Below are 14173 nucleotides of genomic sequence, written 5' to 3' on the forward strand. Positions count from 1 at the left end.
TAAGGCAGGGGCAGGCAATTATTTTGGGCAGAGGGCTGCTTACTGAGTTTTGACAAGCCATCGAGGGCCACATGATAGGCAGCCAGGGGCAGATAAATATTAATTTTCTAAATTTTTTAGGGGGCCTTGTGGGCTGGATAGAATGGTCTGGTGGGCTGCATCTGGCCCCCAGGCCACATTTTGCCCACCCCTGTGCTGAGGGGTTCTTCAGTCCTGGTAGGGAAGACCTATCAAGGTGACCCGAGTACTGATGTATCCAGAAGTTGACTTCCGGGAAGCAAGGGGGAGGCAGGGCTGCTGATCAAACTACCTTTTATTTAGCCCACTGCCGTGGTACTGGTTATAACCTGAACCCCCACAGGTCATGCACAGGAATGCTGCAAGGACTAACCCAAATTACTTTTAAACCTAGAAAAAGTGCAGACTTGTCTCTTTGTGAATCCAAAGGCCTTTTGTCTGAGGTTGGTTTAAGTACTCTCTTCATTTGATACTGAACATATATTCTATTGTTCTGCAAGTGAATCAGCTCTTCCTCTGCTTTCATCTGTGAGATGTCTGTCCAGGCAGGACTGCTCACTGTCGAGGCTTCCACACAGGTCCTGGTTTGGCACTGTGGAGACTGTGGCTTGCAGGTTCTTTCCAGTGACAGGCAGGTGGGGGTGCGCCTGCAATGAACGCGGTGTTTCCTGTCCCTTAGGAAGCAGGCAAGAGAGGTACAAGGCTTGTATCCCAGGCTCTGTATATTTCTGTGCAGACATGAGGTAACTAACAGATTGCCCTGCCTCCCCGCTGCTCCTTCCTGCGTGTGCTTCCTTCACGCCACCTGCTTCCCCACTTACCTCAGGGTTTTGGTCTCCATCCCCGATGAACCTAATTTAAAACCTTCCTCACTAGGTTAGTGAACCTGTTTGCAAAGATGCTTTTCCCTCCCTTCATCAGATGGATCCATTTCTTCCTAGCAATCCTTCTTGTAACAGCATCCTGTCTTGGAACAACAAGGGATACAAGCAGGCAAGAGAGGTACAAGGTACAAGTGGTGGCAAGGCTCCAATGCATCCTCAGCCATGAGGAGTTCATTGTTTTGATGCTGGAGGATACTGCTAGGACTGTGGAGAAAGGACTGCCAGAGGCAGTGCTGCAGAAGGAAGAGGATATGGACTTCCAGGAAGGTGGAGGCTAGAAGCTTGTGACCTTTGGCAGCCAGCAAAGTCTTTATCCGCACCTGCAGTGGTGTGCCTGGAGAACAGTTATCATGCCCTAGCAACAGAAGAGAAGGAACACATTCTGTCAGTGGAAGAGGCCAGGCCAGGCCTCCCCAATGTTGGGAAGACTGCCACCAAGAGGAAGTGATGGGTGGCAGTGGTTGGAAACTCCCTTCTATTAGGGACAAAGGCATTCATCAGTTGGCCTGACCTGCTGTCTTGGGGAACCTGGATCTGAGATTCCACAGAAGGATTACTGAGTCTCATTGGACCCTTTGACAAGTACCCCTTGCAGCTAACCCATATGAGCATCACTGACAGTGCCCCTGAGCAGATCAGGTGAAGATGACAGGGGCTCAGGTGATGTTCTCCCCCACAATACTCCTAACCTATTTTTTCCTTAGTTGTCCCATTCATCCATTAGCCCCCATATAGAGGCGGCTACTAGTTTAGTGGGTGGGCCTTAGAGCCCACGGCAATTTTGAATGGACAAATAGACACGTCATGTTCTCCTTGATCTTTTTGATCAAGGGGAGGGGCCTGGCCAGGAGCGGACACATTCTGCAGATCAATACGTGGCTGTGCCAGCAGGGCTTTGGATCCCTTGTTGTTCCAAGACAAGATGCTGTTACAAGAAGGATTGCTAGGAAGAAATGGATCCACCTGATGAAGGGAGGGAAAAGCATCTTTGCAAACAGGTTCACTAACCTAGTGAGGAAGGTTTTAAACTAGGTTCGTCAGGGGATGGAGACCAAAACCCTGAGGTAAGTGGGGAAGCAGGTGGCGTGAAGGAAGCACACGCAGGAAGGAGCAGTGGGGAGGCAGGGCAATCTGTTAGTTACCTCATGTCTGTACATGAATACACAGAGCCTGGGATACAAGCAAGAAGAATTGGAAGTCCTTGCATAGTCACGGATCTATGATGTGACTGGAATAACCGAGACTTGGTGGGATAGCTCGCATGCCTATTACTATCATAGATGGGTAAAACTGTTTAGGAAGCACAGGCAGGGCAGAAGAGGAGGAGTTGTGCTGTAAAACGGATGTGTGATTGCTCGGAGTATGAAACTGATTAGGGACAGAAGGGAGAAAAATGAGGGTGATGTCATGGTGAGTGTCTACTATAAACCACCAGACCAGGAGGATGAGGTGGATGAGGCTCACAAACAGGGCAGAATTGGTGGGCAATGTAGAAACAGATGGCAACTTGAGCAGCAACAACCATGAGATGACTGAGTTGAGGATCCTGAGGAAACAAAGAAAGGAGAGCAGCTGAGTTATGACCCTGGACTTCAGAAAAGCAGACTCCGACTCAGGGGACTGAGGGACAGGATCTTCTAGGAGGCCAGTCTAAGCAGGAAAGAAGTCCAGAAGAACTGGTTGCATTTTAAAAGAAACCTTAATGAGGGCACAGGAAGAACCATCCCAATGTGCAGGAAGACTAGCAATTATGGCAGAAGACTAGGTTGGCTTAGCAGGGAACTCTTCAATGAGCAAAAACATAAAAGGAAGCTTACAAGAAGTAGAAACTTGGACAAAAAACTAGGGAAGAGTGTAAGGGTATTTCTCAGACATGCAGGGATAAAATTAGGCAGACTAAAGCACAATTAGAGTTGCAGCTATCAAGGAATGTGAAGTGTAACAAGAAGGATTTCTACAAGTATGTCACCAGCAAGAAGATGATCTGGGAAGATGTGGGTGCCTTAGTAACTGGGGGAAGCAACCTAGTGACAGATGAGGTAGAAAAGGCTGAAGCCCACCATGCCTTTTACACCTCAGTCTTCAAAGGCAAGGTCAGCTCCCAGACTACTACACCTGGCACCACAGTTTGGATAAGAGGAAAGCAGACAACAGTGTCAAAAGAACAGATTTGAGACTATTTAGAAAAGCTGAATGTGTACAAGTCCATCGGGCTGGACACAATGCACCTGAGGGTGTTAAGGGAGTTGGCCAGTGTGATTGCTGAGCCACTGGCCATCACCTTTGAAAACTCCTGGTGACTGGGAGAGGTCCTGGACAATTGGAAAAGGGCAAATATATTTCCCATCTTTAAAAAAGGGAAGGAGGAAGATCCAGGGAACTACAGACCAGTCAGTTTTACCTCTGTCTCTGGAAAAATCATTCTGGATTCTGGAAGCAATTCACTCCTAAGCACTTGGAAGAGAAGAAGTTGATTAGGAACAGGTGGCATGGATTCATCAAGGGCAAATTGTGCCTGGCCAGCCTGATCGTCTTCTGTGACGAGATAACTGGCTCTGTGGATGTGGGGAGAGCAGTGGATGTGACATATTTTGACTTTAGCAAGGTTTTCGATAGAGTCTCCTACAACATTCTCACAGACAAGCTCAGTAAGTCCAGGTTGGATGAATGGACTCTAAGGTGGATAGAAAACTGGCTGGATCATTGGGCTTAGAGGGTAGTAGTCATGGCTCAAAGCCTAGTTGGCAGCTGGTATCAAGTGGAGTACCCCAGGGGTTGGCCCTGGGACCAGTTTTGTTCTTTATCTTCATCAGTGACCTGGAAGATGGGAGAGAGTGACCCCTCAGCAAATTCATGGATGGCACCAAGATAGGTGGAGTAGTGGATATATTAGAGCTTAGGTTTAGGATTCAGAGTGACCTAGACAAGCTGGAGGATTGAGCCAAAAGAAATCTCATGAGGTTCAATAAAGACAAGTGCAGCCCTTTACTTAGGATGGAACAATCCCATGCACCAGTACAGACTGAAGACTGATTGGCTAAACAGCAGCTCTGCAGAAAAGGACCTGGGGGTTACAGTGGACAATAAGTTGAATACCAGCATGCCCTTGTTGCCAAGAAGGATAACAGTATACTGGGTTGCATTTGGTGGCAGCACTCCTATTAAATCATGGAAAGTGATGATTAGTAAAGTACTGGAACAGGCTCCCTAGGAAGGCTGCAGACTCTTCATCCTTAATGGTTTTTAAGACTTGGGTATTATCCTTTGGTTGGGATTATATAGCTGGGGATGGTCCCACTTTGATTAGGTGGGCTAGATAACTTCCAGAGATCCCTTAAAACCCTAATTTTCTATGATTCTGTAAGTGGTATTACACTGCTTACTTACTTGGGTTCTTTCCACCAGTACATTGATGGTCCTTATGTCAATGCAACTTGGAAAGCAGAATGAATGGAAGAGGAGATCCCGTCTTGTCATTTGCATTTCCCTAACATCCTTGTGGAATGTGTCCACAATCCAGTGAAAAAATGACTCAATAAAAATCTTGACTGATTTTGAAGTGATGAAGGCAGATAGAAGGGTGGTATACTGACTTTCTAGCATCTATAAGGTACACATTTCAATGTCTTCCTTAAAGAGTTTTCTCTACATCACAGATACAGTCTGTCATTTAAGGTAAAGGCAATAATTAGCTATTGGCTATCAAGAGCTGCAGAATTATTCCTCTGTTGCATCCCAAAGACATTTAGGCTCTTTTTCTAGGCATAGCATTGATCTTTTCTGGACAACTGCCATAACCAGAGAAACCCAGCACTGTAAATGCATAAAAGTGTTAAAAACAAGATGATGCCGGTTATTTTTATCTGACCTTTTTGGACATAGACACAAAGGGCACATCCACACATGGAAGCACATGCGCTTGCAGCAGCTCAAATAGAAGTGGTGCAAATTTGAGCTGGGCTTTTTGCCTCAGCGCACATGCTCGTACTTGCACTTTCTTGTGGACCAAATTGTGCCACTTGAGGCAAAATAACCTTGCCTAGATACTCTTGGATCTGCAGCCAGGGGGAGCTAGAGCTTGGGGCCAGCACCTGTGCTGTCCCCAGCTATATAAAAAGCTGCCCTGTCCTGGCCCCATCAGTACAAAAAGCTGCCCTGGCAAGTGGCTCAGGGCTACTCACTCTCAGGAGCTTCTGGGGCCCAGCCAACTGGTACCTGGGGACACTAGCCCTTGTGCCAGCTGGACTGCTGAAGCAGCCCTGAGAGTTCCCTGCACCCTCTAACCACTGCAGCAGTCTGGCAGTGGGGGCTGCTGCCTGGCTATGACCTGCTGCACATCTGCCAGACCCGGATGAGGCATCTGCCCCTCTGGGCCAGCTGCCAGTGGGTTGTGGCTGCAGAGTTGGCCTTTGTGCAGCACTACTGCCATGTGTGCCTTCTGCCCGACCATCTGGGCAGCTATTGCCCAGAAGATGTTCTGGGTGTGGTGCCCTGCTTTGAACTGTCAAAGCCTGTCCTCCTGGCCCCAACTAGCCAGGAGGTCAGCCACAGCTAGCTGAGTCCAAGGTGCCAGCTCTGAGCAGGCAGGGTCCTGCCACTGGCCTCCCTACCAGGAATTCTGGTGATCCCTATTGGAAAACTGAAAAATCCCTGATAAAAAAAATCCCAAAGTCACTCTGTAAAATACAGGCAGTCCTCGACTTACAACGTTTCGAGTTACAACGTTTCGCACTTACAACGTTTACAAATTAACACCCTGTTTGCTAGGTCTTGGAGTGGCTGCTAAGACTGTTGGCTCTGTCTACTGTTGTACAGTGGAGACTGCACGTAAATATTAGGGCCAAAAAATACAACCTGCATTTTCTAGCTTTGCTGTTTGTCTCTCTCCCCTTGTGTGCATATCTGTCATTTTTGTTGTCAAGGAAGACGCGACAGACTCCAACAAAAGTTCTAACTGCCATTCTGGCCAACTCAATGACCTTTCTTTGCTTCAAGTACTAAAGCTAAAGTATTCCAAACAGGGGTTTCTTCATATTAAAATTCTACAAGTAAAGGGAATAAAAGTAAGGAATGATGTTAAAATTAAAGTTTTACTTAATGCTTTATCTTCAAGTGTTTTAACCACTTCTCCCTTTCTTTCTGATTTTTTTTTAAAAAAAGGTAAAAATGGTTTTTAATGGTGATTTTTTTGTCATGAACTAGCAGCGCATTGTACCACCAAATCCCATGCTGCAATGACCACTAATGCTATAACACAAGGTTGACCCCTGTGTGTCAGATGGTCCTCACACACTGCCTGCAGAGCCAGCTTGGCACATGTGTTGGATATCAGCATAACAGGCTGCTTACAGGTGTGGCAAAAACTTTTTAAAAACTCAGTGCTTTACTTTAAGCTTAGCATGCGTCCATGCCAGGTGCAGCGCGCACCCAGAAGCATCACATTACTTGAACCCAGCTTGTCCAACATCTGTATAGACCAGGCACGTTAGAGGGGCGTTTTGGTGCTTTTATCTGCTTTTAGTTGTGGAGCCTGGTCCAACCAACACGCTTCCTCTTCCAGTAAGCACCACTTGGTTTAAAAGGGCACTTAATGCAGCACAGGCTCTGTGCTAGTCCTGTGCAGCATGCAGTGTGCATGGCTCGTCTCAGCTCAGCATGCAGCACCTTACCAGACTGGCCCCACATGCTGGCTTCAGCGTGTGGTCCTGATCCAGCCTGCAGACTGGCCCAGCATACTCATCCAGCCTGTGGCGCTGGATGAGTATGACACCCATGCTGTGCAGGATTGTGTTAACATACATTTGAATAGGCAAATTTAGTTCACCGATATTAATAGAAGCGGGTATCCTTGAGACTGACATTTTCTAGATCTCTTGTATCTGCAATGGTCATAATGCCTAGAATCCCTATTTGGGATTAAGCACGTAGGGATATTGAAGGCAAGGAAGGGATTACTCCTTCTCAAGAAAAAGGAGAACACATTTTCCCAAGGTTCTAGGGTATACCACAGGAAGCTGCCTTATGTATGTGCAATAAAATTGTTTAGCCCTGGATGGGAAGAAGTAGCGAGTCTGCAGCAGTGACTCAGGAAGAGAAAACATTATGAAATTACTCAGTACCGTGAACCTCTGATTACAAACTTGGTACAATGAGCAACACTGGAGGTGGCATGTGTCAAAGATATGGACTCAGAGTGTGACACTGAAATTCTTACGTTAATACAATTGGTTCAGTAGGGAAGGCAGCATGAAACTTCTCTTTTGCCAGTACCACATTTTAGAGGCCACAACTTCAGAGCGCCAAAGAAACAAATCTTGGGCTTTATTCTACCCTCACAGAAAGCAAGGGAAAGCATTTTTTGCTTCCTACTAAGCCTATAGGAAGGCGATCCATTTCACAGAGCAGTGTTCTCTATCCCTTGCAGTGTGTAAGGACAAGGAGATGATCATAGGTGTAACTGAGGAGAGATTTTTTAAAAGGTGTCAACAGCCTGCACTCACTGGAGCACGTTCTGTAAGACTATTTACATTCCAGGAGAATCTTGTTTATCCAGATCCATGCCAGATCTCGCCGACTTATCAAGAAAGGGTTTCAGATGACTTTGTCTTGCTGCCTGTGCTTGTTTAGAAAATGAACAGCAGACGACAAGACAACAAAACAAGCCTCCAGGACACCCAGTGATGTGGGGACCACTTACTTCACAAGGACAATATTTAAAACCCAAGCCAAAAACCTTGGGCTGAAACGTGGTACTGGCAACAACAAAAAAATTCCAACTTGAACATGAAGTGCCATTTCCACACCCTCCGTCATCCTGCTTTTCTTTCCCCATGTTTTACATGAGTATGATGAAAACCTGAGTAGTAGTATTTACTTTGTTTTGGATCCATGCCTACCTTTACCTTTAATCTATCATTCTCATTGCATAGAAGCTCCACTTCTTTTATTTTTATTGTATGTTCCTTTATTATGGTATAAAAGAACCTTCTGTTTAAATTTCTTTTAAAAGGTTTAATTCAGTCTAACATTTAACAACTTTCACTGATCTGCCAAGACTTAACTTTCTTTGGTTTTTCTCCATTCCTTGTTGGTTCTCTGCTTACTCCTACTCCTTCTTAAATTATTATTGCAGGGTTTGGCAGCCTTCCTTTGGCAGGATTTGGCTGCTGAATTTACAACCTGACAATTGCTGGAAGAGGGCCAACGTGGTGCCTATCTTCAAGAAAGCGAAAAGGAGGACCCAGGGACTTACACGCTAATTAGTTTGACCTCAATCCCTGGCAAAACCCTGGAAAAAATGATCAAAGAATCCATTATTGATAAGCTAACAGAAGGCAGTATTCTTAACGTCAGCGAAAATGGCTTTGTTGAAGTTCACTTCAAATTGGACATAAGGAAAAACTTCTTTACAAGTCAAATGCCAAGGGTCTGGAACAGACTCCCCCCGGAGGTGGTACAGTCACCTACCCTGGTGATCTTCAAAAAGTGTCTTGATGCCCACCTTGTTAGGGTCATTTGACCTTAGCAGTCTTTCCTGCCCAAGTACAGTGGGGCTGGACCTGATGATCTTGTAAGGTCCCTTCCAGTCCCTAACATCTGTGAATCACTGCAAGTAGGAAACCTCCATCTCTTCTCCCCTTTCCCTCTGAACAGCTGGCTGCCAGATTCCCAACACTCTCTGCTGCAAGGGTAAGCTTAGATGTGGAGCAGCAGGCTCCAAAATGAAAGGGAGCACTGTGGAGCAAGGGCGGTGTGGCGCAGCTCCGTGAGACCGAATGTCCATGTTGAATCAGACCTTTTCATGGGCTGGATCTGGCTTACGGGCTGTAGCTGTGTACCTTCAATTTGTCCAGTCAGATCTTGGACTTTTTCTACAAGTTTTCTCCCCTTGCCTGGAATAAAAATACCTGTGCCTCTGAAAAAGAAATGTCAAGCCTACATTCAAGTTGTTGAGGTCTTCAGACCAGCTGACTTCACTACTTCCCTTAATTATTAAAATCTGCCCCTTTAAACAAAGAATCTGAATTACAAGCCTTTTTTTCCTTCTATTATTCAATTTAAATCAAATCAACTTGACCCAAGGTTAATTTTCTACATCCAGCTCTTCTATGATATACCTGCTACTTCCAATTACAGGTTGACCCCATGTACAAAAAGTATGATTTTTAATGGATCTTTTGAAAGAAAGACGTAAACTTATAATCAATAAGTACCCTTGTGTCTGCTTTTAATCAGCCTTATTCCTTTAGGGTTCTGTTACCAGGCTATATCTACTAACCATTCTTTTTTTTATTAGTTCCCTCTTTTGCCCTGTACTTGCAGTCATTTACTTCCAAGGATCACTTTTCTAGTGTACGGGTTTGCCAACCAGGTCTTCTTTCAGCAGGTTTCTCTGAAATGCATGTGTAGTTTCCTGTCCTCAACTTCTTCACAGAAGAGCTGAATGTGTTTTTCTAGTTCTTGGATCTTTTCTTTCATGAGCACTTCAAAACTAAACTGTTTCAGTCAGATACCTAGTGAAAGGTTGTAAAAGGAACATCCTAGAACGTCTCCAACATCTTCAGGGTCTCCACCACTGCTGCTTCTTCCTTGTGTCTACTTTTAAAGAAAATTTAGGAAAAAACATCCCATGGACATCTCTCCAACTTCCATTCCAAACTCTCCTCTTTGCTGTTTTAGCAGTGTTTCCTCTCCTCATTGCCTGGCTTTTCAGCCCTTTTACTTAAGAGTATGAACATATAAAAAGCTTACTCCATAGTAAATGAAAGCTAACCCCACACTGAGGACTAAACTGCCACAGGCCAGCTTTCACTTGCCAAAGGATAAGAGCATGTACACAGATAGTGACAAAGGAACAACTTAAATGCACTAAATCCTCATCCCCTTTTATCTTGCACCAAATTGTTCATTTGCTCACCTTTTCTCCACATTTAGGTTTGGTGCTTAACTGTTCACCTGTGATCAAAAGCAGGAACCCTCCCTTTTTACCTGGGACTTCAACGCCTGCACTACTTACAACATAAAGTATCTCAAGGAGATGTACAAACCTTCCACAGTATTTATTGCACCAAGCAGCGAATTCCCTTATCCCCAAGTTTCATGCAGACTCCAAAAGAAAGCCATAAGCTGCGGGTGGCAGTTATGTTTCAATTAGGCAAGAGTAAAGAAAAAAGAAAATGCAATGGCTGCATTCAAAACTTACCATTTGGTGGGTCCCGTCTCTTTTCTGTTCAAAGAAAAAAAAAATTGCTCAGAGTTACGCTATCTTGAACATTATTAACATTTCTTCATAAACTGCACCTTCAGAAATTTATATGTAAACTTATGTTTGAATTTCATTCTACTAAAATTAAATGGTCCATAAGAGGACATTTTGTCATAATTTAGTGGTTATTAGTCATTGTTCAAAAAAAGGAGAAATACCAAACTTCTATTCCACTTTAGAAGGCAATTTAAAAGTGGAAGCGTTTCACACATCTAAAGAGGGAAATGAATAGTTTAGGATAGTGATGCTCAACTCATGCAGCCCCTCAGGAGCCAAAGCAATCAGTACTGCCACCACTTGCCCGCTGCCAAATTCCCAAACTTGTGGGAAGCCCTATGGGCCAGATCCAGCCTGAAGGCCATGTCTTGGTTACCCTTGGTCTAGGGCCAATCTGATTACCTAGTACAGGGTTTTAAATGATAGGCAAAAGGGCTAGTGGTCATATTTAATTCAAACACTTAAACTGGCTTTCCTACCAATCTTACGCATTTCACGCTCTGCACACACTCTGCACACATGTGAGGAGTACTTGGGATCAGCTCATTTCTTCTTCTTTTTTTTTTTTTTTTTTTTTTGGTATTCTGTGGGAAGATTCACCGATTGCATTAATGGACTTGTACATTCACTTCCTAATCTTTCTGCCTCAAGCCACAGGCTCCTTCATTCTGAAGTTTTATTAGCCTGAAACTAATAATTATCAAAATGAAAACAGCCTGAATATTAAAAATACAGATGCACACACTTCAGATAAGGACATTGGCCACTGCATGTGCTCAGCACTTCTGGAAATTTATATTTTAGAAAATTAATATGTGAATTTGAAGTGTCAACTTTCAAATGTAGCCCTTTTATATGGCTACTTGTTTTCCAGTAGAACAACAGGAGACAAACATCAAAAAAGCTCTGGAGCGCTGTCAATAGGTGACAGAGGATTGGTAGATTCTCTCATTCAAATGGCCTTATCTCCTGCAGTCCAGCTGATTCTCTCCAGAATGGGTTGTGCAGACTATTAGCCATTACTTGAAGGTCTGACACAGAAGATGGTTTGATAAGGGAAGTGAACAGGGGGCAGAGGGGAGAGAGACAAGGCTTCAGTGTGGCCATAAGATGAAAATAAAAACTTCCCAGCTAAAACCTAAAATCCTTTTGAAAAATATCCCTCCTCTTTATGCCAACAAATGTTTGGGAGTGGCAGTGGGAATAGAAGATAGGAGCAAAGTATTCTTTCACTATACCTTTAGTTTACCCATTTACATCCATGCATCTAAGGCTTTTGTTCTGTGCCTAATTAGGGGACATACATATTCCCATTTCATTTTCTCCTCCTTTCACTTAGCTTGGCTTTTCCTCTGTATAGTCAAGGAAAAGGCGGATGCATCTGTCTGCTTGCACCCACTCATCCTACTATGCTGTCTAGTCTATGCTATGATTTCCCTTCTAAGGAACTCTAGGGGCTTTTATTCTTCTTCCTCGACTTCAGGCTTGGCCAATAAGGATTTTTTGGAGCAGCTGCAACTGTTGGATACCTCTGTGCTAGAAGAGGTACCCTTATCTTGTTTTACCATATCTAGAAGAGGTGAACAAAGAAAGAAGAAAGAAAAGGTGACAGCTCCTGCTTAGGTTGCTACCTGGAAGCTGCGAGGAGACAGGGGGTGCATCTATATATGCTCATTTATGTGCTGTTGCCAATGCACATTAAATTTTGTACTTCCATTGTGAGGGTGCCTATACATGAGCAGCAAGGCTGCTCTGATTCACTTAATTGAGTCTGTTGGATCGTGTCAAATGCCACACTCTAGCAGCCTCCTGCATCTTGTGAATCAGTGTGACACTGTCAGTGTCCTCATGCTTAAAAAATGAGCTTTAGTTCAAGCACCCCCACTGCCATTTTTAAGCATGGGGATGCTGATACATGAGACACAGCAGCACTTTAGAGTGGCTTTCGGAGATGTTCTAATTCAGGCATCACCCCCCTCCCCACCTCCAGAGCACATGTAAAAGCTCCAGAAAAAAGCTCATTAGCCTCTTTTAATGCACATTAATGAAAATGCATTTTTTGTGCACTTTGACATGCATTAAAATAATCTAGTGTGCATTAATGTGCATGTGTAGATGTGCCCAGTTATGGGAGTTTATACATGTGCTCCAGGAGCAGGGGCACAGACGTACCCTGAGAGCTGCTCCAATTAAAGCCCCTGGAGCGTCTTATGCATCAGCACCCCTGCACTTCAAAATGGTGGCGGGGGCACTGTACCTAAAGCTTGTCGATTGAGCTTTAGATACAGTGCCTCTGCTGCCATTTTGAAGTGCAGGGATGCTGATACACAGGAGACGGGAGGCTTCTGGAGCATGCTAACTGACATGCTTCAGCAGACTTGATTAATCTAGTTTGTTACAATGCACTGGAATTACAGCACATCAGAGCAGCCTACATGTTCGTGTACAGACATCTAATGTCAGGTAGCAATAAGGTAAAATTTATTGTGAAAGATCCAGAGTAACGATTTCCTTGTGAAAGGTAGTACCAGGAGCAACTCAATATACTATTTCTGTTAGCAAAGTAAGGGTCATCAAAAGCATTATATAAGCATATCATTCTGCAAATTAACCCATACTATATAGCTTTTAGGAGAGTACAGAGCTACAACAGCTTTTCATTTGAAGCGTAAAAAATTAGGTAACACTGTCTCTGAGGTACATAAATGCAGAACTCCATCTGGTGGTCTGATAAAGGAACTTCATGAGTTCTGTGCAAAAAAGTTACAGGGATATCTAGAACTGAATTAAAAAGGAACTCAGCCAATCAACTAAAAGCTGTATCAATATGAAACAATTTCTTTATCATACAGCCTTATTTGGGGCAACCTTTACATAACGAACAAAAGTTTTATTAAGTAGCATCTGAACATGTCATGACAGCATAGTGCAAAAGCCTCCCTTCTAACCATACCTGAATAGTACAATATTTAGAGTTTTGAGGTGCCTTACTTATATTACCTTCTTAAACAGAATGAAAAATGCAGGGCATTAAAGATGGAGATCCACTACGTTCCATTAAAATTTCTCTCCCTGGAGAGAGGAAGTCTTAGAGAAAGTGATTTAGGCTACAACACCTCAATGAATAAATACCTCATGGCTTACATCAGCTTACGTGCACAACACCCCAGTGAATATAGGGGTGTGCTTGCATGGAATACAATGCAGGATCAAAATCTTAGTCTAAGTTTTCAGCTCTTCACCTGTGCTAAAATTACGAATTGTGAATAAAGGACATTAATCCGGTATTTAGTGGAGAAATGTCAATAATTCATTCACACAGACTATAAACACACCACATTGTAAAAGCTGTTACAATCCATTTTCTCTGAAATTAAACAATCAAGGTACTTGAGTGGCCCAGAAGGCAAAGGGTGGTTAGTTTAATCTGGACAGAGTTTACAGAAGACTTCTAATTTCTCCTAGTAACAAAGTTATTTTCCCTTTTCCTGCCTGTATCTACAAATACTATGTGCAGAAGAAACTCATGTTGAGTACCAATTTTTGTGCTACTTAATTTAAAATACACAGTATAATTTTCTGATCACCCACCAATGGAAGAAGCTTCAGTAGAGCAGTAAGTTCTAAATAAGCTAATAAACCTCCTACCCTGCCCCCATATACTTCAATGTAGGTTGAATATTTACCAGATTTTCTTTGCCGTCGTCCAAGCAAATCTGTTACTGTTTTTCGGAATATCTTAGCTTCTTCTTCATTAGCAAAATTAAGGCCAACCTGACACGTCTGAAATACATCAAATTTATTCCCCATTGAACATGAAAGCTGTTCAAGTCTCTTAACTATTTTATTTTTTACAGAATTTAAGGGCCAAGAAAACTGGTTTCTGAAGGAATAAGCTAGGAACTCATTGCTTTGAGGGGTATGTGAAGAATTTAGAAGCAAATATGTATGCAAGTTGAACATACGCCACGTGCATGATCAGAGGTCAGGAAAACAGATCTTACGATGA

General features: G+C 43.6%; 1 protein-coding gene and 1 long non-coding RNA gene across 2 annotated transcripts in view; one reads left to right on the forward strand and one right to left on the reverse strand.

Annotated features, from left to right (window-relative positions):
- Window positions 1–2325, forward strand: part of LOC109315651 — a 13062-nt gene extending 10737 nt beyond the window's left edge. Inside the window, exon 3 of the long non-coding RNA XR_002102569.1 lies at window positions 2024–2325. This is a non-coding gene — a long non-coding RNA (uncharacterized LOC109315651). The remainder of the gene's footprint in view (window positions 1–2023) is intronic.
- WASL (Wiskott-Aldrich syndrome like) overlaps window positions 1–14173 on the reverse strand; it is a 75441-nt gene that overhangs the window by 24599 nt on the left and 36669 nt on the right. The window contains exons 4-5 of the mRNA XM_019543453.1: window positions 13851–13947; window positions 10105–10128 (exon numbers count right to left, since the gene is read on the reverse strand). Of these exons, the coding sequence (XP_019398998.1) occupies window positions 10105–10128; window positions 13851–13947 (121 nt within the window). The remainder of the gene's footprint in view (window positions 1–10104; window positions 10129–13850; window positions 13948–14173) is intronic.

Source organism: Crocodylus porosus, unplaced genomic scaffold (assembly GCF_001723895.1).
Source record: "Crocodylus porosus isolate Cpor-Errol unplaced genomic scaffold, CroPor_comp1, whole genome shotgun sequence".
Lineage (NCBI taxonomy): Eukaryota > Metazoa > Chordata > Crocodylia > Crocodylidae > Crocodylus > Crocodylus porosus.